Below are 26694 nucleotides of genomic sequence, written 5' to 3'. Positions count from 1 at the left end.
GAGATTTCTAGGGTAAACTTGTAACAGAATTCCAAGGGAGAGGCCTATATAAGGACCTCTACCCCAGACAGCTTTTGATGAATATTAAACCTGAGATTTCTCTCAATTTCAAACCTCTTTAACTTGTGCTTAGTCTGTAGTTAAGAGTCAGGCTTGGTGACAACCTGTGCTAGGTTGTGGTTGTTGATCAATAACCTGTGGCAAAGTTTATCCAATCATGTGCACTGACTGTGGGTTGTCTGATCTTTGTTGTTGATTTAAGTTGTGAGTTACCTGTGCTTAGACTGTGGTAATCCTCAATTTAAGTCGTCCAAATTATTAGCTTACTTCCCTGTGTAACAACCCGGATTATAAAACAAAGGTAAAACGTATATTAAATGAATTTTTTTTTGGTGAAATGTGAGTAATATTATAAACCAAGAGAAGAATTTACAATAGGAGCCAAGTATTCCAACTATGCAAACAACTATATCACACCATCTAATATCAGTCCTGTTATTCTATCACTAGAAGCACAGAACTACAACTCATTCTACTGCAATACCCCATTTTTGACGCCAAGTTTTATCTGCTCTTGTACAGACTTTGTCCAGTTTTCTTCTTATCTTTCTCCTGACATCCTCCTTGATTGTATCTGCAATATAACCAGGTTTCAGCAACTGAAGATTAACCCTTGCATTATTCCTCTAGTTCCAAATGTAATAATAGTAAGCAGTCCAAATGAGATTGTGCACTGCCTGTTTTAGACCTGTCCCTGCACTACTACCAATCCTTGAACTAGAAGTGCTAACAAGTATCCTGAATCCACACCACTGCTCAGTCATTCTCAATACCTATTTACTGTAATGACTGTAAAAAAATAAGTGAGACTGAGTTTCTGTGTCACTGTCACAGATGCAACATCTGTCATCAGTGCAACAGTTGAATTGAAACAGTCTCTCTTTGATCATCAGGCCATTATTCATTGCTATCCAGCTGATAAGAGCATACTTGGGGTAGTTCCATTTGCTCCAAACAATCTTGTACCAGTCCTGCTTGGCTTGTTTGGGTCTAAGCCATTCATATCCATTCCTAATTGAGTAACCCCTGGCATCAACAGTCCACTGGTCACCATCATATGCTGGTTTCATGATTTCTTTCACTTTGCAGATACATTTCCATGCCCAGGAAGCATCTTGGGGAGGAGTGTAGTGGTGCCAGTCCTTATTCTTGATGTAAATTTGGTTAACCCATCGAATCCATAATCTATCAGCTTTTCTATAAATCCAATCAACCAGTTTAGCAACATAGGCAGTATTCCATATCTCAGCTTTTTTGATTCCCAAACCACCCTCTTCTTTTGGGAGAGTCACTTTATGCCAAGCAATCAAGGGAGTTCTGTGGTAATCAGGACTACTACCTCATAAGTAGTTTCTGCAGATGGCTTCCACCCTTCTGATCACACCCTTAGGGATTAAGAAAATGCTTGTCCAATATGAGTATAAAGTATTCAACACTGAATTAATGAGAACAAGTCTTCCAGTATATGAGAGTTTTTTTTGCTCCAAGACTCCTAATTCTATTTACCATTCTTTCAGCCAAGATATTACATTCCTTCCTGGTAAGCCTACCTGATTGTATGGGCACACCTAGGTATCTAAAAGGCATGGAGCCCTCCACAAACCCAGTTGCCTGTTGGATATCAAGCTTCAATGCAGTAGACAACCCATTATAATAAACTTCAGATTTGGTTGTATTCATAGTGAGTCCAGAAGCTTTGGAAAAAGAAGAGAATGCCCTAATCAAAAGCATTATAGAATTTGCATTTCCTTTACAAAACATCAGCAGGTCATCTGCAAACATAAGATGGTTTAGCTTAGAGCCCTTACAGAGGGGATGGTATTGGAAAGGCCATCTATCAGTAGCAAAATTAGTCATTCTTGTGAGGTAGTCCATGCAAAGAGTGAAGATAAGAGGGGAGATATGGTCTCCCTGCCTTAGACCTCTCTGTTCTTTGAAGTAACCAAAGCTACTCCCATTCAAGCACAAGGAGAAAGATGTAGTCTTCACACATGTCATTACTTTCTAAGTGAAGCTATCAAGAAAGCCCAAAGCCATGAATAATTATTCCACAAAGGCCCACTCCACAGTGTCATAGGCCTTCTGCAGGTCAATCTTGAATAAGCATCTAGGGGAGGCAGCTTTTTTATTGTACAACCTCACTATATCCTGACAAATAAGAACATTCTCAATGATAGATCTTCCTTGATTCTCACCCACAATATCTGGAAGTACCAATGCTAGTCTGTTGCAGAGTAACTTAGAAATAACCTTGTAAATCATGTTACAACAAGCAATGGGTCTGAAATGCTTAACTGATGTTGGTCTCTCACATTTAGGGATTAGAGTGATATTTGTGGCATTCAGCTGGTTGAGCAACTGACCAGTGGCAAAGAAATCAGTTATAGCAGCACATATATCCTCTCCCACCACCTCCCAACTTTCTTTAAAGAACCCACTTGTATAGCCATCTGGACCAGGAGATTTATCCACTGGCGTGGAGAAGAAGATGCTTTTAATCTCTGCATTAGTGACAGGAGAGTTCAGCAGTAAGAGATGCTCCTGACTGCAGCATTTTCCTGTACTAATAACTTCCTGTCTAACTGCCTCAGTAGGTTTATTGCTACCTAATAGTTGCTGATAGTAATCCAAGAAAGCCCCTTGGATACTATGACTATCTTTGCATAACTGTCCATATTGATCCTCAATCTGAGTAACTTTGTTCATTGAGCATCTCTTTTTGATAACACCATGAAAATAAGCAGTATTACTATCCTCTTGCTCTAGCCATTGAGTTTTAGCCTTCTGTTTTAAAAAACTGTCCCTTGCCATATTTAAACCCCTCAGTTCTGTTGCCATCTTAATTTCCTCCCTGATAAGCTCCTCATTTTGAGGATCTTTCTCTATTTTTAGTTGAATGGCATTCAATTCCTTCTCAGCAATACAGGCGGTATTCTCAATATCAGAATAACATTCCTTATTAAGCTCTTTTAGTCTAGCCTTCAGATTCTTCAGTTTTTTAACCACTATGAACATTTTATGACCATAAAAAACCTCCTGCCATCCCACCTGAACTATTTTGATAAATGATGGAGCCTTAGTCCACATATTGAAGAATTTGAATCTAGCTCTTAGAGTAGCTTCCAGTTTGATGTTATGCACAACACAGGGACTGTGATCAAACAGTCCAGCAGGGTAGAAATGGGCCACCATATCAGGGAAGTTGTTGAGCCATTCCTGGTTGGCCAAGAATCTGTCAATTCTGCTGTAAATTCTAGACATAGGATCCTGCTTGTTGTTCCAGATGTAGTAAGAACCAGTGGTAGGTACATCAATCATTCCACAGTTAGCAAGACAATCAATAAACTCATCCATATCAGACTGTTTTGTGTTACCAACCAATCTCTCAGCAGGATTAATAACAGTGTTAAAATCCCCTGCCAGTGCCCAAGACCCCATGCATTGATTACCAATTACCTCCAGTTTCCTCCATAAATCCCTTCGATCAATTCCCTCATTAAAAGCATAGATCATAGTTAGGAAGAATTGTTGCTGAGTAACTCTAGAGGTAACCCTAGTGTGTATGAACTGGGCATCATATTGAAGGACCATGACATCAAATAAACTAGGCTTCAATAGGATCCAGACCCTACCTCCTCTATGAAATAGAGAATTAGTTGTGACACTACAGCCTTCAAGCATAGTGGAAGAAATATTACTCACATTATCACTATTAACTTTAGTTTCAACAAGACCAAACAAACCAACATCTTTATTGTGTAAAAATCATTTGACATTATTCTGTTTATTTACACTATTCAGGCCTCTAACATTCCAGAATCCAATGTTATTCATTTAAACTAGGAGAGTTAGGGTGACCATTTGAAACAATACCAGCTTTAGGAGTCAGTTGACTTGCAGGACTTACAGTAGCATCCTTGAAGGATTTATCAGGAGTGACACAGGCACTACTGATAGACTTCACAGGAGTATTTAATGGGGGCTTCTTCACTTCAATAGGTGTCTCTGGGGACTGGTTTACCAGTATGGGGGCCACTGGTGCCTTCACAATAGTCTTCCAAACCTTCTGAACAATCTGTTTCTTAGTGCTATTCTGTGTCCCTGCTCTACAAGTAGCTTGTTCATGACCAATTCCCTTACACTTTGAGCAGAAAGTAGGTTTCCATTCATATTCAACATCTAAAGATATTGGGAAACAAACAACCTCAGAATACCTATTCAGGTCTGAAATAGCAAAAACAACAAAAGCTCGACAAAGCAGTGAACTCGCCAAGCCCTCGTATGCACGGTAAGAGAGGTGAGTGTCTAGCCGCAGCAACAGCTGGCTACCTCCAAAACCCTCAGCCTAAGCATGCGCCGCCCGCAGGTTCAACCCCCGCGAAGCTGTAACCCGTCTGGCATCCCAGCCTGCGACGAAAGCGTCATCCGCTTCCATCTCCGCCCTTCGTCTCTTCTGCCCGCGAGACTCCACACGATGGGGAGGAGGCCTCTCAACGACCCTAACGACGTTCTGGAGCTCTCGTCTAGTGGGCCGAGGACCCCTCCTCCTAGCGGTACTAACCCTCCTCCCAGAAGTACCGGCCTCAGACCCCGTCTGAGCCCTCTCAGCACCAACAACCTTAACCATAGGCTCAATCTGAGCCCCCGTGGCTCCCTCAACACCAACATCCCCAACAACGGGCTCCACACGAACCTCTGCGGCTACCTCAGCCCTAACAGCCTCCTCAGTAGGCTCCTCCTTCTCGGAAGCGTCCTCTACCACCACCTCAGGTGCACTCGCCGGAGTACTAGCCGGCCCGGTCCCAATTACGACCTCTAGAGTCTCAGCAACGGACCTAGTGGGCCCAGAACACTCCCCCTGCAATCAGGACAAAAACGAAAACGTCAGCCGAAATTTCGGCATTACGACGGCACAAAATGGACAAATCCAAAAGAAACACACCCCTGCAAATGCAAAACAAAACAAGGGCAACCCCGCCCAAACCCATCCAACAAAAACATTAAAACACTTCACACAAAAAAAACCCGCACAAAAAAACGACTCGCCCTTATTTTCAAGCAAAATACGAGTCAAAACAACAACAAAATTTTCAAAAACCACCCAACACCTCAAGACCCACACAAGGTCCGCAAAACAATCAAAAAATTCCCGACACAACTGAGTGTTTTTCACAGCTCAAAAAGGCAATTTTACGCCAATTCGGGCGCAAACAAGTCAAAAATTCAAAATACGACCACAACAAAACAACGTGATTTAATCACGTCTCAAAGTGACCTAAACTACCGTTGAGGTCCATTTCAAGACAAACTGGCTCAATTTAAGCTCAAACAGACGCTTATTTCATCAGACATAAGACCGTCGCGAAACGCAAAAACTCAAATTTTGCCCACAACACCCAATGAAGGTTCAATATGGAAAACACGGTCTTACCCAACTACAATACAACCTAGTGGGGCCCACAACTCAAGCAAACAAACTTGGCATTGTGAAATAAGACGGGTTTTTCGTCTCATTCACGTTTTTCAAGCATAGGGAGCGGGAACGGGGACCAAAATGCAAACTAAAGGCACCTCTATACTCCTAAACATGTTTCTAACCTAATGCAATCACCAATTTCACTCGAAAATGGGCTAATAAAAAACGCCCAAATCAGTTTTGAAAGGTTAGGATTTCGCCCTAATTCAATTAACAAAAAGACAAACAAATTCAAATGGATTCAAGAGGATTTACATACCTTGAGATGACATGATGATAATGGCACAAAGTCGAGCAAGAAAAGAAATCAAAAAATGGCTATTTTTGTGATTGTCGCGGTTTTAGGGAAGAAGACGAAGTGAAATGAGAAGCTTAGGCTTCTCGCGACTTTTTACATAAAATAGGGAAGCTCCCTTCCCTCGCACGACTGCTCGCGCCTCAATGGGGTGTTCTGTGTTCATTCAGCGGAATTTTGGGCTTTGGTCCAATTCCCCTAGACAAGCTTCAATTATTCAACGACGGCATTAAAAACCGTCATTTTTCAAAAAAAAAAAAACAAAATAGTGAAATTCAAATTCACTATTTTCTCAAAATTTTCAACAACGGCATTAAAAACCGTCATTTTTCAAAAAAAAAAACAAAAGAGTGAAATTCAAATTCACTATTTTCTCAAAATTTTCAACGACGACATTAAAAACCGTCATTTTACAAAAAAATAAAAATAAATAGTGAAATTCAAATTCGCTATTTTCTCAAAAAAATTCAATGACGGCATTAAAAACCGTCAATTTTCAATACAAAAAACAAAATGGTGAAATTCAAATTCGCTATTTTCTCATTTTCAACGACGGCATTAAAAACCGTCATCATTCAAATACAAAAAGACAATAGCGAAATTCAAATCCGCTATTTTTATGAATTTCAAACGACGGCATAAAAAACCGTCATCATTCAAGTACAAAAACAAAATAGCGAAATTCAAATCCGCTATTTTCACAAATTTCAACGACGGCAATAAAAACCGCCATCTTTCAAATACAAAATCAATAGCGAAGTTCGAATTTGCTATTCTCACAAAATTTTCAACAACATTCACAAATTTTAATAAGCGGAATTAAAAGCCGTCAAACCTTCAAAAATGGATAGTGAAATTCACTACCCTTCACGAATCTCAAATCATGGGAAGACGAAATTAAAATCGTCCTCCCCAAACACACATCAGACGACAGAATACACATCTGTCCTTTTTCTACAAAACAAAAGGCAATAAAAACCGCTATCTCTCTTCGAGATTCAAAATCATCATCGCCCGACGCCACAAACATTCAGCGAGATTATCCAAGTAGGGTATCAGAGGCTTCCTCACGGAGGTCGCTAATTCAAACGACTTCTCGAAATAGACCCATCCAATGCGACTATTACCCACAGTCGACCAATCGGCATTCAATATGGCTGGCGAGCCTCACAACGCACATTCGATATGGCTGGCGAGCCTCACAACGCACATTCAACATGGCTAGCGAGCCTCAAAACGCATCACATTCAACAGCGGCTGGCGAGCCCCTTCATATCCGCAATGCGGCTGGAGAGCCCCTCCATATCCGCAAAGCGGCTGGCAAGCCCCTTCATATCCGCGACACGGCTGGCGAGCCTTTGTCCGCAAACAAGAAATGACTCAAGGACATATCCTGAAGATGCCTCAGGTATGACTCCTTCTTATGGCTGGTGAGCCTTTGTACGTAGTCTAACGGACTTTAAACGACATGCACAGACAGTCGACACACTCTAAACTATTCCCAACGATAGGTCCTTGACTCGTATCCGTGAGTCGCCTTGGCGTCGCCCTTCCCGACGATAGGTCCTTCGCCATAATCCTTTTCGAGCCACCTCGACGTCGCTTCGGTCTCCAGGTTGTAGTCTTCGATTGACCTGGGGGCTATACTTTTACTTTCGCCCTGTCCAAGCCTCAGTCAAAGTGGGGGCTTTGTAGATACCCAGTATCTGTTGAGTCTCCAATAAATACCCGATGATTATTGGACTACAATATGCTTAGGAATCGCAGCGTTTGATCGACAGTTTGCGTACAACTATACGTCGGAAAACTTAAAACGATTTCGAAAATAAAATATTTCAAGACTTTTCAAAAGTACCTGGAGTGTTTAATGCATGACGACGGGGTCACAATGACACTATCTAGAGTCAAAACCGACACCGGGCTAAAAACTGACTCAAAATTCAAATCCCGACTCTAACAACGAGTCAAACCAAGTCAAACACAAAAAACAAAACTTTTCAAGACTTCCATGTTAAGTATTTCCCGAAATGCTTCATGTGTCAAGTACAAATCAAGTTCATCCAAAACATAAGATAGAACAAATCATGATTACAATTGCGTGATAATGACAAGACACCTCGAAGACCCGCGAATTGGCTCGCGCCTCTTCGAGCAGCCCATGCGGCCACGTCGCTCAAAATTCAAACAACCACCCATATATCTATATAAATACCCACCTTCATACACCATAACACCTTACGCGAGTGTCCTCCTCCTCATTTCTCCCTTAAAAATCTAGACTCGACTTCTCAAGTCACAAACCGACACGTGTTTTCGACCTACCAATCGAAAACATAAGCCTTACACATTGATTGTTACCGTCATCGTGCATTAAATCACTTGACCGACCATCTCGACCAACTACACCATCACTAAACTTAAAACACTCTTTTACATTGCTAAAACGGTTTTTCAAACTGAGTTTTCCGACTAAACAAATTGATACACTTTCGTCGATTTCTCATCTCAAGCCTAGCATATAAGTATGAGGGTGTAAAAAGCCTCTTATATCATGTATTTCATGTGTTTTATGACTATAAAATGCTAAAACATACATAACATGGTCCAAATATGGGATAAATGAGCCAAAACCGGATTTTTAGCCGAGACAGGGGCTGCTTGTATAACAAACAGGCTCGCGCCTAAAGCCCATCTCAGGCCTTAATCCAACCGTGTTTGGTCTGATCTCTTCTTCCCTTTTATTTTCATTTCTTATTTGTAATCGGTTTTTACCATTTCAAATATTTCAAATCATTTTTATGATAAACTTTTAACCATAAAACATTTTTCACTCTTGGTTCCTAATACCATGACGATTTAATCCGTGTTTCGGTGATAATATTTGGTTAATTACATTTTAAAAGGTATTTTAAAACCCTTTATTTCATTATTTTCGATGGGAATGTTGTTGAGGGTTCGGATTTCTTCAGATATCTAGGATCTATTATTCAAAAAGATGGGGAGTTAGGCGGAGATGTGGCTCACAGAATTAAAGCGGGATGGTTGAAATGGAAGAGTGCTTCAGGGTTTCTATGCGATAAAGATATGCCCCAAAGATTAAAGGGAAAATTTTATCGCACGACAATTAGGCCTGCCCTACTTTACGGCTCCGAGTGTTGGGCCGTGAAACATTGTCACATTCAAAAGATGAGTGTGGCGGAGATGCGCATGTTGAGGTGGATGTGCGGACATACAAGGAAAGATCGGTTAAGGAATGAGGTGATTAGGGAAAAGGTAAAAGTGGCGCCAATAGAGGACAAGATGATGGAAAACCGACTAAGATGATTTGGCCATGTGAGAAGGAGACCTATGGACGCACCAGTTAGGAGGCTGGAGACTTGGAGAACAGAAAAGGTCCCTAGAGGCAGAGGTAGACCGAGAAAGACATGGTTGAGAGTGATAGAGCACGATATGAGAGTTCTGGGTCTTGAGGAGAGTATGGTGACAGAGAGGGCACAATGGAGGAAAAGGATACATGTGGATTTTTAGTATTTGATATTTTTTGACAGATTTAGTGTTTTTTTTTATTTATTTGATTTAAAGAAATTAATTTATTTATTTATTTTTCTCTCTTTTATTACACACTTTTTCAACAACCACTTTCTTATAGATTTTACCTGGTTCATTCCGGATCCTTAACTCTATTTCGGTTTTTAAAAATCGTTTTAATCTTTTCTCTCGATTTAAATTTTAAGTTTTTATAAAAGACAGATGAAATTCGATTTTAAAACCCCTTAGTTCACCTTGACTTTACATTACATTTTCGTTCTCCCTTTTTGTTTTTCATCTTCCTTTTTTTTATTCGCATTTTGAGGCGTGCGTTCACCCATGGACGGTTCGAAAGGATGATTCATGTCAGCCGACCCCAAATCATTTTGGGATTAAGGCTCTGATGTTGTTGTTGTTGTTGTTTCAAAACAAATGCATTAGTCATAAATACAAAATCATCCTTAGTTCTACATACCATGTCGGATTTTAACCCGAGTACGATGATGAACATTGACTAATTACAAACAAATGAACTAAAAACAATTAGTTCATAATCATTTCCAAAACTATTCATGTCAAGCGTGCAAAACCAAACCCGACATCGAATATTGTCAATACAATGACGATTATTCAAGTCTCGTTCTTCACATCAACATAAAAGCGGTCTAAACGACCTTTTCAAATCAAGACGGGTTCAAACACCCTCTTTTCAAACCATTTTACACAGCTTTTCAGTGGTCAGAAGACGCACTTTAATCGTCTGTTGACCCGCGCCTAAACAGGCCAATCATTTTCCCATTTTCAAATTAGGACAGGCCTGTTTGCATCGCCTCATGGCTCGCGCCTATATAGGCTGCCTGATGCAGACCATGTTTCCTTCCAGCACTTGTCCAGGACGATCCCGATTTCAGTTAACCCGAATATAGGACGGATCAGATAACAATTATGCCCATTTTACATTGTATTTGCAAAACGCCTTACTAAGACAAATAGATCACGTTATGCACCATGAACCCAACTCGGTAAATGGATGTTTAATTTCCGTCTCGCATGCAAATCAACGTTAAATCCAACTCGACATCAAATAGTTGATACTTAGATTAAATAAACCGACATAGAAATCTCAGATATTAGGTTTAAACTTGTGGATGCGCATTCAGGCATTTACCCGTTTTATCAACATTTGCATTTAACCAACCAAGATCGATCATTAGAGGCCGCTACCGCGGGTTGGATTGGGTGTCCGATTAAAGGGCTTCCCAATACGTGCCTTCACCACTTACTCAGAAACTTTGGATAGTGGACGACCTTATCCTGGGCATACGAGAGTCATTCTAGAGATAGGATGCTAAAAAAGGACGATTCCTTATCTTTAGTACCTATGTCAAGCACCGCTTTTTGCCTTGGTTGACCTAGGTATAAAGTGGATTCGAACGGGTTCAAAGCATCCCAAAAATGCTTGGTGGCGACTCCGAACATCTCTTGCATCGTTTCGAGACCCTTGCCGAGACCAAACCGATCGATCAAAAACGATCCGGTCGAAAGCATTTTTACGCCACCGAGCGTGGCTTTCAAAAGACCACTGCTACGTCCCGCAGATGGGCCATGTACACAGGGAGTATTTGATGAAAAGGTAGGATAACGTTTCTACTGGACTTTCTTATTTGTGTATCTTGTCATTCAATTGGGTGTTGTGATTATTGGATTGTGTTGTCTTGGATTGGATTATTGTATATCTAACACATTGTGGTTAATAGCGTTTGGTTGCGTATCTTTGAGATTGTTGTGGATTATAATCATCGTTGTTGCATCTGTTGGCTTGGTTATGAATTGGTAATCAGGTTTATCCTAGGCAGACATCATGGTAAGAGCCTTCGGGTGATGTATTATAAACTTACTGGCTGAGGTAGACATTATGGTAAGAGCCTTTGGGTGATATATTATAAACTTACTGGCAGACACCGTTTACTTGGCATTTGTGTTTGAATTGTAGACCTGTCTCTGGTGTGTCTACTCAATTGGAGGTTGAGGGCTGAATTGTGACTCAACGGGAGGTTGAGGGCTGAATTGTGAGAACATTTGACTTGGCATTTGTGTTTGAATCTTTATACTATTTATATTATCTATCTTAAGATTATTATCCTACTCAATAGTGAGGTTGACTGTGTATTCGTGAACACCTGTGAAGAACCATAAATGGGGAGCAGACTTACAGGTAATTAAAATTAGCTGGCTTGGGAGCTTGTGGGGATGCGTGAGGACTCGGTCAGTCTACCTAGAAGTCTAGATCATATAGTTTATTAATCACTTTATTTATTTTCGCTGCGAGTTGTAATTAAATTTATATTGAGTTTTTAGTTGGTTAATTTGTAAAGAACATGTAATCGCTAAATTTTATCTAAAGTACTTTGGTTTGTTATACTTTGTTATTCACTACCTCTGGAAACTGGATGGTAACAGTCCTATTTATTTGGGAATATCTTGTTAAAGGCTCCTAAATAAATGGGGGTATTACAACAAGTTAGTGATATAAAACCATCGCAAAGCTCATTAATATTAATTATCAATGATTATGAGGCGAGCCAATAAAGGGAAATTGAATTAAAGGTCGGAAAAATAAAAAGAAAACTTTAGAAAAATAATGAAAAACAAGTTCTGGGAAAATAAAAAAAATAGGAATGAAAGAAATAAAGAAGGAAAGAAAGACGGAAGAAAGATACACAAACCGAGGGAAATAGGAAAGGCAGTAACTGAAAACAACCTTTAGAAGAAGCGCAGCAGGAGCTGCGATCCTTCCAGGAGGCGCATCAACTGATGCGTTTCCTCCTGTCGTCAGATCTAGGCAGTTTTGATTAATACGGTTTTAAAAATTGATTTTTATGAAAGATTAAAATGTGATTTGGCATTATATTAGTACACACAGAAACAAAAGTACAAAAATTATGAAAACAATATTAATTGGGTGTTTACACCCTCGGACTTACATGTTAGCGTCGTGAGATTTAACTAAACTAGGTTCAGTGCTCGGCTTCGCCCGGGCTACCTCTACTTATCGTCAAATTTATTTTTCATTAGCTTTATTTATCGTCAAATTTATGCTAGACTTTTTTAAATCATGTGTTTACCATTTATACTAAAATGTAAAATTTATCAATAAATTATGAGACATATTCACTACTCTCGGAGTCAATATTATTATTTTCATGACATCTCATGTTAATACTAATATATTGACTACTCCTGTGGTTACTAGTGTTTCTTTGAATACTCACGCTATTTTTACGGTTATATCCATTCTCGTTAATTTTATCAAACTCATATATATTTAAATCAATAAATGTTTTTCTTAAATCAAATTGTAAGCTAATTTTTCATACTTTTTCCGTTATTCCTATTATTACTTTTAATACATTTGTTGCGACTATTGTTACTTTCACTACTCCCGCCGTCATTATCGTTTCTTTCACAACTCCCTCATTTACTAATGTTAATCTCATTATCCGTTGTTCTTACTATTACTTGCAAAACATAATATTTATCTATTATAAACAATTATCATCTTTGACATCTAATAAATTATATAGTATAAGCTAAACCTTTAAGGAAATTTTTCTTAGGGAGGGTATTTAAATTTTAATTTAATGTATAATTATTTGATGATATTAATTAATACCATAAGTGAGGCATGTTAATTTTAAGGAAAATCACCCTATTATTGTGTTCTCTAAATATAATTACTTTAGTTTAATGTAATTTCCTTAAATTTTCTTCGCCAAGGCATCTTTATATTATACTTTAACCAAAAGTCCAAAACTATATTATATTTATATTAAAGTCCTTTGATCTGGTCTAGCACACATCACTATTGATTAAAAATTATATAATATAATTAATTTGTATAAATTTCCTTAATTACATTGAAGTCCCTTGGTTTCGGGAATATATATATCTATAGTATTGATTGGCTTTTAGTGGTAACTCGACTGGAACATTAATGCAAGGTGAAAGTGCCCTTATTTCTTAAGGAAAATTTAGACAAGATTGATTTAATTGATTATGGTGAGTGTGTAGTTGGTCAAATTGGTCGGTCAAGCAAAATGAGACGGGTACCGAGATAGGAGTCGGGCTTACGTGGTCGAATTGATTAAATATGTAGATGTCGGTAGTAATAACGCGGTCTAGAATGCAAAGAGAGTGGAGAAAGGCGGACACTCGCGTGTGAATAATATGAAGGCCAAAACCCTCTATTTATACTAATAACGAGGAGTATAGTTTGGGAAAGCAATGGAAAGAAATAGAATAAACAAGCCGACATCGGCTAAATATCGGAAACATGGACAAAAATGAAGCCCTGGAAGAGGCGCAGTAAATTCTGCGTCCCACAGAAAAGGCGCATCACCTACAGCGTCCACTTACGGGTAGTTTCCTCTTGCGCAAGAAAGCGCTTTTGAAAACCTGTCGTGTTTTGGGAATAACTTTCTTTACAAGACTCTGATTAAGGCGATATCGGTGAAATAAAACTAAAGATTGGGTTGGTTTATTTAGCTAAACAAAAATGCATATTTTGTAATGTAAACATAGGTTTAGACTAAGGACGTGACACGGGACTCAAAATGAGATATAATCTCAACATATTACGACATCCTCACCTTAGGTGAACAAGCACGATCCTTTATGACTCGGGATTTACGGTTTCGGGACTATAAAGGATGGTTTTGCCCCCGGACTCCAAATTGACTCCAATTACTGCTAAAATGACCATAATGACACCTAGATGACAACCATGGGGTAACAAGTGTATGTGTAACAACCCCTTCTTACCCGGCCAAGGTAATGGGAAGATGTTACCATCTCGGTTTCCCGAGGCAGTGAAATCGGAGTTGCAATTAAGAAATAATTAAATATAAATAAAGTACTTAGTAAATTACATAACCATAAATGAATAAATGTGGACTATACAATTTGACTACCATTTATGTCATCTAACAACTATCCATGTACTCGACTCCAAGTCCAAGGCTCGTCCTGTAACACGCACGAATTTTCCATTTCGACATTTATAATTTAATTAACCATTATATTATTTTATTTATATTTTTAAATTATCTAATTTAATTAATTAAATTTCTAAGCATAGCTTTTATAAAAATTATATTGTAAGCCTAATATTTATAAAATCATAAAAATTATATTTTTAAGGTTTAATATATATATATATATATATATATATATATATATATATATATATATATATATATATATATATATATATATGTGTGTGTGTGTGTGTGTGTGTGTATTTTTAATCGGATAGTAATAATAGTGATAATAATAATAATAATAATAGTTTCCGTCTTAAGTTATAGTAGATTTTAGATGCATTTCCGTCTAGCAAGAGATCGTCACATTTCACATGTGAGACTAGTTTAATCTCGACCTATCATATATCGACAACACATTTCTACCTACTTTTTCTTACAACTCACTAAACTAATTATTTATTCCCTCACTCTCATCCTCACACTCCACCCCGTCCCCACCCCTTTCCTTTCTTTTTCGAAAAAACCAGCAGCAGAACAACAACGACAATGCAGTAGCAACAAATATCAACACCTCCATTAAAAGCCAACCTTCTACCTCAGATTTCTCCCTCATTTTTCAACCATTTCCATTTATTTTTGCGCCATTAGCTTCCCCTTTACATCCTTCAAATTTCTAGGTAAGAAAGTTCCGCTTTTGTTGGTTTTCGAAATGACCCGTCTTATGGGAATTTCGGTTTTGAGCTTAAAGATCCGGTCTTTCTCGTTCTAGGTGAAGAATTTGAAGACCCGGAGGAAGACTCGTACCTTCTAGATCGTTTATCTGAAGATTAAAGAGCTTTCGAGGTAACGGTGATAGGTTACTCGATAAAGTGTCGAAATTTCATCCCTTAGCTCGGTTTTACTCCCTTAATTGTCTTAAATTTTAATTCTTTATGTCCCTCTCATAGGTGAGGTTGAATGTGTGATTTTATTTGTATTTTACGAGCTTGTTTGAGGTAGTTTTCATGGCTTGGTCTCTCCATGAAATGTCGGGAAATGTAACGTTTTAGCTGAGTTCATTTCCGTCTCAAATGAAGGGTGAAAATGGCATGTCTTCACGGTTTTCCGGAGTATTGTTGGGGTAAATGTAGTGGTTATTATTCATATTGTTAGTCGTGCTTTATTTCCATCTCAATGTGCTCGTAAATTGGACTGCTTTGGGATAACCTTGCGTAAGTTTTTGGGACTATTTTAAGACGGAAAGCGGACTGTATTTTGGGGACATTATTATGCAGTTTTACGGGTCAATTTTTAGGCGTGAAATCGGTGCCTTTCGAGACTGTTGTTGGCTCTGTTTGTATGCAGCTGAAATGGCTGTTTTGGCGCGTCTTAAGTGGCTGTATTGGACGATATATACTCTGTTTTGGTGGTTGTTGGGTGGCCTATTGCGGCCTGGTTGGTCCTGCTTTGGCAGCCTTGTGCAGGTTGTCTCGATGGAGGCGTGTTTGGCACGGTTTCATGTAGTTTAGTGGATTGTTTTTTGCTCGGTTTTATGCGACGGTTTTGGTGGCTGATTTGAGTGGTTGGACACGGTTTTGTAGGGGCTGTTTTGGGTTGTGGCGGTGACTGACCAAGGGCTGGTTGGGCAAACCTGGCCAAGCCTTGGCTGGGAACGGGTTGGCCTGGGCAGCGGGCTAGGACTCGACTGGGGTGCCTGCGTACACCCCTTGTTCCTCTTTTCCCTTTGTTTTTATTTATGGTGATGGTGTTTGCAAATTAGGCCATGTGTGTTATGTTTTATAATTGGACTAGTTTACATGCTAAGTTATTGGGCCATGTTAGTTTTGTCTTGTAATTTGACTGATTTATATTCCTTTGTTATTGGGCCAATCCTATAGGATGGTATAGAATTACGAATGACCCAATTGTTGTTAGTTACATTTTATCCCGTAACTTTACATGATGTAAATTATTCATTACCGCTTGTCATATTTTATTTAACCGACATGTTTATTTATGAAATGAGATATTTATAAATATAATACAAGTATGAAAGAATTATTACAAATAATTACTTGTAGTGAGTCGTTTTCTTATGATAATGCCCTTATGCTATACCTTTCTGCTTGACTTATCTTTATGCCCTACTTGTGCCGATCTGCCAAGTATGGGTTTAGCTCATATCTTCCGCCTCTTTCGGACTGTCTTGCCGATTGTGGGTTCTCGACTTTCGATCTTTTGTTCGAGTCTTGGATGCAGACTGTCCTGCCGCATGTCGAATCGGGAACTGTACTGTCCCGAGAGTCTGGCCAGATTTAGACTAGGACTGAGTATTTGTGATTATCATTGTCGTCCTACCAGGGGAATAATATTTAATGAGTAGTAATGGTCTTGCTTGGTTATAGATATTGTCATTGTTTGGATGTGAGAGTCTTGGTCCTATCGGATTCTAGAGACGAGATGCAAGCCTTCTAGTTGCGATATGATCGCCGGGATTGATGTTCCCATCCGTTCTTATGGTGAGATGCAAGCTATAAGTATGAATGTGACATTAGTAGCCATTAACCGTGCAATGTTTGTTAAGAGGTTTTAAAAGTAATGGATATGGTTTCCATTTTCATGTTTTGTATTGATTGATATCTTATTTATCTACTTCATATGATTCGGATTCTAAATCTCATATCTATGTCATATTTCCTTAAAATGCGTGCTTTTGTATAAATGACCGTATTCTTGTCTTTCATATTATTTAATTATCTCACATGAATAGTTGAATCTTTATTATGCTAATGTTAATCTATCTTGTTCCATCTCATTTAATTGTCATGTTTAAATATAAACTTGATGTTCATATCTTTTGTAAGTATCTTACATGATTTACCTATTTTAGTTCTTTGTTATGTTCATTTTGACAATTTGTGGCTGGGAGAACTTTGAGTGACTCCCCACTGACTGTGGCTTTCATGTTTACATGAATGACAAGTTTGTGAAGATGCATTTTTGGGGTTAGACGTGTGAGCTAGCGAGCACGTTGGACTAGTAATCGGTTTATTAGGATTGCTTAGACTCACCTTTTATTGTATTGTCATTCGAGGGATATATTTTCCCTCATCTTTGACTATCATGTTTGTATAAACTTAACTTTATTTCCGCATTCTGTATTTATGTTTTAGATTTTAATGAACCCGCATTTTAATCTTTAAAAGTTTTAAAAAATTTCCTAAAATTCCGCATTTTCTTATTGTACTTTATGATAGGGTTGTTTTCAGTCGTTGGCCTTAATCAAAATAATTACTATACTACTACTAACAATATAGCTAGTGGTAAGTCAGGGTCGAATTCACAGGGAGACGGTGATTTTCTAGTTTGTTTATATTTAAATATGTCTCAAAGGTAACAATTTTATGGGGTTTGATTGAGTTTGTTTTCTAACTACTAATAGCAATTTAAATAAAGATGATAAACAATAATATTAAAGAGTCTAGGGATCGGGTTCACTAGGTCGTCATCCAAGGGTAAGATTTAATTCATTGATTGTGCAATTTATATTGTTGAAAGTCATATGATCAGCCAATTAATGAATCAATTAGATCATTTAACATGCGATTGCTATAATTAAATTATCTCTATTCAATTATCGTGGCCTATACTAGTCTTAACCCGGTCGGTGAAAATCCTAGTTTATGGAAGACTAAATTAATCAATTTTAATCAGTAATCAATTAACTAGATGTAAAACGATAATTAAACAACAATAGAAAGCGATTTAATAATTAGTTAATAATAAACCCCTTTTCTAACAACCTAGACCCCCTTTCACCCTAGATTAAGAATTTAGCTACTCATATTAAAGGAAATAACAACAATAATCTGAATGAAAGACATAATTGAAGACAATAAATAAGAACAAAGAAATAATAGCATGAATTGAATTAATAATTAACGAGGAAAGATTAAGAACGATACCGTAAATAGCTAGATCCGGAAATAAGAACAATAATTAAACTAAACTAAGTATTTGAGAGAGTTTTCTAAGGTAGCTATACGAAACTACAGAATTAAAAGCGTACCTAAACTAGGGTACGAGTTTAGGTATTTATAGCAAAACATAACCGACTTAAGGAAAATTGTGGAATATTAAGGAACCAAGTGGTTCCTCGATCGAGCCCCAATGTATTCGATCGAGTCACCAAGTTCCTCGATCGAGCCCAGCTCTAGTTGATCGAGGCACCAAAGTTCAGGAACCCCAACTCTCGACATTGCATATTTTAATTAGCTTAATTGATTAGTTTGGTTCCCCGATTGAGCGTGGCTACAGTTGATCGAGTACACAAGTTCCTTGATCCAGCCTGGCTGCAGTTGATCGAGGAGCCTGCACAGTTGATCAAGTATGCTTGGGATTGATCAAGGATCCTCTCTGTTTTAGCTCTTTTTTTCGTGTTGTCTTCTTCACTTCTCTTCCTTTATTCTTCTAGATTTCCGTGCCATGCTTCGTGTATTCCTCCATGCCCACTCCGCCATGCCCATTTCATTCCTTTGCTCCTCAAATGCCCCATTCCTTCATTAAACATCAAATGGCGGAAGTATCAACGTTCTAACATAAAAGGCATGTAATTATTATAAATTAGCACGAAAACCGTATCAAAAGCAATTAAGGGGAGGCATAAATATGTATATAATTATGACTCATTAAACTCCCTCAAACCATCTCTTTGCTTGTTCTCAAGCAAAGCAACACACAATACAATAGGCAATCATACAAATGGCGAATAAATAACTCAGAGCTAATGTTGATGCATATACAAATCCCAAGCTATCCGTATTTATAACAAATCAATGACCAATTTGTACCAATAAAACAAATTCAAAGTTACGGGAAATAGAAAACGTAGCTCAACTCTCATTTCACCGCACTATAGACAAATGCCAAATATCTTTTGATCTTTCAAGACAAATTAGTCGCATTCTCGCGGATTTCACTCATGCACTCACTCGACTTATGAAACATGCATGCAATCTATTGTGATAGGGATTTTCCCCAACTAATATGCAGACACCATATGTAGACAAAAGTACATGTATCAAGGACAATAAGGGCGGCAATGGGTTAAAGGGATAGAAATGGTCTGTGCCAAAGCAAGTTATGGATATGTGGAGCTAAGACGGTAGTCGCAGCGCTAACCAAAACCAAAACCAAAACCAAAACCAAATCTTAAAATAACAAATGAACCCAACTTAGAGAAATGATCTCAACTTTACACATGTGAGAGCTAACAAACTACTCTCCAATTATGCATTAGACTCTAACAACCATCCTTTTGATCCTTGACAAAACCAAATGAAGCAATCAATTTCTTTTCCTTTTCAATTCTTTTTCGATTTTTCTGTCTGTCTGTTTTTTTTCCTTTTTCCTTTTTTCTTTTTTTTGCTTCATATTTTTTCCTTTTTTCAACACAAGGATACAACACAATTGCTAAATAATTCTACTACACCCACAATTGACAATAATAGTCCCATCCCAACCATAGTAGTAAAATAAACATGATAAACAAGCAACTGTGACTGTCCCGAAAAGGTAGGCAAGTTCTTGGATTGTAGCTCATATGATGTAATTTAAGATTGGCTACAAAGGTTCAAACGGGCTAACAAAAGGTAATTTAAGGCTTATTTGAACAGTAAGAATCGCCTATCCACATGTACTTACTCAAATGAAAGCAATAAAAGTATCAAGAAATCAATGCCACACTTATGCAGTTTGATATTACATATTCCACAAGGAGAAACCACACTCAAGCCTAATTGACAATGAGACCAGTTTATTGATGTTCCTGGCCTAGGAAGCTCGATAGACCTCAGAATTTAAGTAGTTTACTAACGTAATTGTGTCAAATCTAATCAATATAAGGCATGTCAATACGGCTTAGACTTGAATTATGAGCTTTGTTTCCATGAATAACAGGTCAAAACAATATAAATGGACAACTATTGGAGATTGAAATGCAAAAACAAAGCAATTTTAACATCATTGTTATTTAATTCACCAAGACTCGACCTAAAACAAAAGAAAAACATGTTTTTGTGTTTTGAAATTTTTTTAATTTTTATGGATTTTTGATATAAAAGCACACAACAATAATTAAAGCACACAACATAAATAAAGACTCCTCCCCCAAACCTAAATGTCATAGTGTCCTCATTGTGATGCCTACAACATATCAATCACGCACAAATCCATCAACCTAGAGGACACAACTAACAAGAGGAATGGAAAAGAAATAGATAATACAATTAAAGAAGCTACAAGGGAAGAGAATACCGGGTAAGCGCTTATGATTCCCCCAAACCAGCTGCAAAACAGGGGAAAATAATCAACCGCACAATCCTATCATCGCCAGGCTACGTTTCTGAACCAAAAGACGAGGTTACTCGATCGAGCCCCATGATAATCGATAGAGGAACCTTCCGGTCGAGCAGATTTCTGCATTTAAAATAAATGCGCACACACATCATAATCAATACAAGTTAAAGCGCATAACAGTAAATCAAAAAGTAGCGCATGTGCTACACACAATAAGTAGCACCAATAAATAGTCCAAACAAAGAATAAAAACAATGAAAAATGTCCTGGCTCATCAAACTCAAAGTCTAATCTAAAATATGAGCAATGTTCATCATTCTTCAGGTCATCCTCTTGAGGAAGGAGATAAGGCACTTCTTCCGTCATAGAAGCTTCATCAAAAACTCAAACTGGCTCCTCTCTATAAATTTCAGCTTCTAAAGCATCCAATTCAGCTTCTATGTCAACATTCTCATCACAGCTGTAAATCATCTCAGGAGGAGGATCATCTCCACAAATAAACTTCTCTATCTCATACACTTCCTTGCTCCATGGATACGACGTAACAACAGGGCGTCACGTGGATTCCTATAAGAACACAAAGCAAGGCAATCATAAGTGGGATCAAAAACATTAATCATATGACAAGAAGCTTTTAAATCAGGAGGACGTTTTAAAGTATTATCAACAACAAATCTAATAGTGTCATCCCCAACTTTTAGTATCAAACTACCATCCCTAACATCTATGAGTGCCCCTACAGTGTCAAGGAATGGTCTACCAAGAATGATGGGTACTTGAGAGTGCTCAGCCATATCCATAACAATAAAGTCAACTGGAATGAAATACTTCCGTACTCTAACGGGCACATCCTCTAAGACACCCATAGGCTTCTTTAAAGATCTGTCGCCATTTGTAAGGTCATATTAGTGATACGGAGTTGACCCATATTTAAATTTTTACATATTGAACACGGCATGACACTAACACTCGCCCCTAAATAACAAAGGGCTATATCAATAGCTATACTACCAATATGACAAGGAATAGAAAAACTCCCTGGATCTTTAAGCTTTGGTGGTGAGTTAGCTTGTAATGCGGCCCCGCACTCCTGAGTAAATGCTACTGTCTCCACTGCATTAAAAGACTTATTCTTTGATAAGATTTCTCTTAAAAACTTAGCGTAAGCTGGCACTTGAGTTACCAATTCAGTAAATGGTACTGTCACTTGAAGCTTCTTCACTACCTCCATTAACCTCCCAAACTGTTGTTCAAGTTTGGTTTTCTGTAATCTTTGGGGAAAAGGTAGTTTAATTTTGATTGGCTCGGCTCCTTTTGCATTAAGAGACGGTTTGGAAATATTATCATCAGTTACAGGAGTGCCTCGATCGAGCCAGCAGTCACTCGATCGAGGAACCTATTTTTATCCAATGCCGTAGCGGAAACACGCGAAAAACCATCCACTGGGGTAGTTCCTCGATCGAGCCTGGGGTATACTCGATCGAGTACGGGTGATCCTCGATCGAGCCAATGCTTACTCGATCGAGGAACCATGTTATTCCTCATTTTTTCGCTTTTCGTCAAATCCCGTGTTTGTTCTTTGCAATTTTCTTTCTCGTCATCGCTTAGCTCCAAATTCCCCAATCCCTTAGGATTCATGTAGGGAACCTCATCTTCATTAATAGGCATGTCCAGACCTTAATAAGAAGTACCGCTCCTTAAAGAAATAGCGTTGACTTGCTCATGAGCTTGTTTACCTTGAGGAGGAAGGCCAGACTGTTTTGAAGGATTTTGAGCTGCCATTTGAGCAACTTGAGTATCCAACATCTTGTTGTGAGCCATGAGTTCGGAGATTTGAGCCGTTTGCTTTTGTTGCATCATGAACGTTTGATGTAAGAGAGCTTTTAACTCCGACACTTCATTACTAGGAGCTTGAGGAGGAGGTTGCACTTGTTGAAAACCTCCTTGATTTGGCCTTTGATAACCTCCTTGTGGTTGGTTACCATGATTAGGAGGAATAACATAAGTATTTTGTTGAGGAGCTTGAGCATAGGCATTCGGACTCCTTTATGGGGAGAAGTTAGAATATGGAGTAACTTGTTTGAAAGATTGGAAGGCATGAACTTGCTCAATGGTACTCATACACTTGGCCGTAGAGTGGCCATCTATCCCACATCTCTCGCAGGACACTTCTTGTTGAACCATATGAACTGTTTCTTACTTTCCTAAAGACTGAGTAGTCTTCAATTTAGCTATTTAAGCAAGTATAGCCTCCAACTGTTCCGCGACCGCACTATCTGAGCCACTTCCTCTCTTACTTCCTCTAGGATTACCGTACTCAGTTGTGTGAGTAGCTATTTGATCAATCAATTTCCAAGCATTACCGTCATTAGTGTTATCTTGGAATATCCTATTAGCAGCTGAGTCAAGTAAGGCTTTATGATCATCATACAACCCGTTGTAAAAGTGGTTGCAAAGGAACCAAATCTCAAATCCATGGTGAGGGACGGACTGCACTAATCGTTTGAACCGTATCCAAGTTTCATTAAAATACTCAGTAGGACCCTTTAAAACTTGTAATCTGACATCTCAATGCATTGGTTTTCTGTGGTGGAAAATACCTCTTGTAGAATGCACGAGCTAGAGAAGTCCAATTGGTAATTGCGTCGGTCTCCATGTCTAAGTCCCTTAACCACTCAGCTGCATCATCTCTCAAAGAGAAAGGGAATAAAGTTTGTTTCACCTGATCTTGAGTTACTCCAACTGTTAAAGGAATAGAGCAAAAATAAGTGACAAACTTCTCCATGTGCCTTGCGGGGTCCTCTCCAGCTTTTCCTCCAAACATATTCCTCTCTTTTTTTTTGGTAAAATGTGAGCATTTGCATTCATAGAACAAATAGGCAATCAGTACATAGTTTTACAGCTTACATCCTTTAGAAATTGACTAAATCAACATCAAACAATATGGACTCCTACAGTACTTAGCCAATATCGATCTCCACTTAGAACAGGCCGGGGAATCATTTGCTTCAATCTGCCCTACACCTGTAGCTTTAATTCATTAACAATTAGAATAGGTCTGCGTAAATTCAGTTCCAACCTACACCTATTCCTTTCATGCCAGATATGGTACCAACAGGCCAAAAGAACCATTCTGCAAGTTTTCTGTTATACCTTAGAATAACTGTGATGCTGGCCTGCAAGCTTCAAATTCAGCCACTGCTCCACAGCTACTATAATCTGAGAACTATAATCACACTCTGAGAAAAGATGAGCATGAGTTTCCACTCCTCTCTCATAGACCACACATTGATCAGAAGTACACAATCCCATATGAAGCAATTTAGCTCTAATATTAAGAGCTTCCCTCTGAATCAACCAGCCAATAAAAGCCTGCTTAGGAATGTTCCACTTATCCCAAACAGCTTTACACCACTGGACAGGGGGTTTGGTCCCCTAAGCCAGTGATAACCAGAACTGACAGAATAACCGCTAGTGGCAACCACCCATTGGTTATTCTGAAACCCTCCTGCTAAAGCATCCTTCACTCTACAAACATTTCTCCAGTTCCAATTTGAATCCAGAGAAGGTTGATAAGCATTCCAGTCTCTTCCTTTTAGATAAATATGATCAATCCACATAACCCATAAACGATCTGCTTTTGTGTATATCCAGTTAACCAATTTCCCAATAGTTGCTATGTTCCACACCCCTGCTTCATGAATTCCCAGTCCACCCTCTTGCTTAGGCAACAGACTTTGTCCCAGGCTACAAGAGGTGTCCTATGATATACCTCATCACTACTCCATAAAAAATTTCGACAGATAGCTTCAATTCTTTTAACAACACCTTTTGGAATGAGGAATATAGAAGACCAGTAATTATGCAAAGTATTGAGCACGGAATTAATAAGGACCAGCCTACCAGCATAGCTCAATTTATTTGCTCCTATTCCTCTGATCTTCATAACAATCTTCTCAATCAAAATGTTACAATCATGTCTAGTTAATCTCCCAGGCTGGACTGGCACACCCAGGTACTTAAAAGGAAGGGTACCTTCCTGAAATCCTAAAATGTGTGTTTGATATCACTCCTTAGCCAGTTAGGGACCCTATTAAAGACCACCTCAGACTTGTCAACATTAACTTTAAGACCTGAAGCAGCACTAAAAGTAGACAAGGCCCTGAGAATCAACATGATAGACCTTACATCTCCTCTGCAGAACATCAAAAGATCATCAGCAAACAACAAGTGTATCAATCCCAGATTCTTACACAGTAGATGGAACTTGAAATACCAATGCCCAACTGCAAAATCCATTATTCTAGATAAATATTCCATGCAAACACAAAATAGAAGTGGAGATATGGGGTCTCCCTGTCTTAAAAACCTCCTCCCCTGAAAATAACCAAACTGTGAGCCATTCAAGTTAAGGGAATAAGAGGTAGTAGTGACACAGGTCATAACCATTCTCCTGAAATGCTAAGGGAACTTCAAAGCAATTAACATTTGATCCAGGAATTTCCATTCAATGGGATCATATGCCTTTTGTAAATCCAACTTGAACATATTCCTCTCTACCAAGCTTATGTAAGAAAGGTTGATCTCAAAATTTCCCTTGTCAGTGGTAGGGAGCTTGAAGCCTTTTAGGAATAGAAGCAACCGTGAGTTGGAAGTGACTTGCTAATGTAGGCATCTTTGGTGTTGTAGAAATCACAGGTGCAGAAATAAGAGTGTCCCCTTCAAAGGACGAATCTTCTGCAAAAGTAAACCGCTCGTAGTCAAGTGTACTCAAGTCTTCCGCTTAACTTACATCTCTTTGAAATTTTCGTCTGTAGCGAAAAGTCTTTTCTGGCTCGGGATCAAAAGGTAAAATCTCTAACCTGTTAGACCTGGGCATACATGAAAACGACAAGAAAAGATAAAACCGTCTCAAGAAACTGATGCTCCCTGAGACAAAAGAGACAAAAATAAACAAAAACAACTATAAAACTTGTTGCCTCCTCGGCAACGGCGCCAAATTTGATAGGGTTGTTTTCAGTCGTTGGACTTAATTAAAATAATTCCTATACTACTACTAATAATATAGCTAGTGGTAAGTCAGGGTCGAATCCACAGGGAGGCGGTGATTATCTAGTTTGTTTTTATTTAAATCTGTCTCAAAGGTAACAATTTTACGGGGTTTGATGGAGTTTGTTTTCTAACAACTAATAGCAATTTAAATAAAGATGATAAACAATAATATTAAAGAGTCTAGGGATCAGGTTCACCAGGTCGTCATCCAAGGGTAAGATGTAATTCATTGATTGAGCAATTTATATTGTTGAAAGTCATAAGATCAGCCGATTCAATATTTCTTTTAGATCTAATTTAACATGTGATTGCTATAACTAAATTATCTTTATTCAATTATCGTAGCCTATACTAGTTTTAACCCGGTCGGTGAAAATCCTAGTTTATGCAAGACTAAATTAATCAATTCTGATCAGTAATCAATTAACTAGATGTAAAACGATAATTAAACAACAATAGAAAGCGATTTAACAATCAATTAATAATAAACCCCTTTTCTAACAACCTAGATCCCCTTTCACCCTATATTAAGAATTTAGCTACTCATATTAAAGGAAATAACAACAATAATATGAATGAAAGACATAATTGTAGACAATAAATAAGAACAAAGAAATAATAGCATGAATTGAATTAATAATTAACGAGGAAAGATTAAGAACGATACAGTAAATAGCTAGATCCGGAAATAAGAACAATAATTAAACTAAACTAAGTATTTGAGAGAGTTTTCTAAGGTAGCTATACAAAACTATGGAATTAAAAGCGTACCTAAACTAGGGTACGAGTTTAGGTATTTATAGCAAAACATAACCGATTTAAGGAAAATTGCGGAATATTCTAGAACCAAGTGGTTCCTCGATTGAGCCCCAATGTACTCGATCGAGTCACCAAGTTCCTTGATC

The 26694-nt window shown here is 38.2% G+C and overlaps 1 protein-coding gene across 1 annotated transcript; it reads right to left on the bottom strand.

Annotated features, from left to right (window-relative positions):
* Positions 1-833: 833 nt before the first annotated feature.
* Positions 834-2058, bottom strand: LOC141649329 (uncharacterized). The gene is made up of 2 exons (XM_074458021.1): positions 1664-2058; positions 834-1257 (listed from the first exon to the last, which is right to left on the bottom strand). Exons 1-2 carry the CDS (start codon positions 2056-2058, stop codon positions 834-836), a joined length of 819 nt encoding a protein of 272 aa, XP_074314122.1.
* Between the last annotated feature and the right edge of the window lie 24636 nt (positions 2059-26694).

The sequence above is a fragment of the Silene latifolia genome, chromosome 3 (assembly GCF_048544455.1).
Source record: "Silene latifolia isolate original U9 population chromosome 3, ASM4854445v1, whole genome shotgun sequence".
NCBI classification, from domain to species: Eukaryota; Viridiplantae; Streptophyta; class Magnoliopsida; order Caryophyllales; family Caryophyllaceae; genus Silene; species Silene latifolia.
Note: the sequence above shows the minus strand (reverse complement) of the source record. Positions and strands in the feature narration are given on the sequence as shown.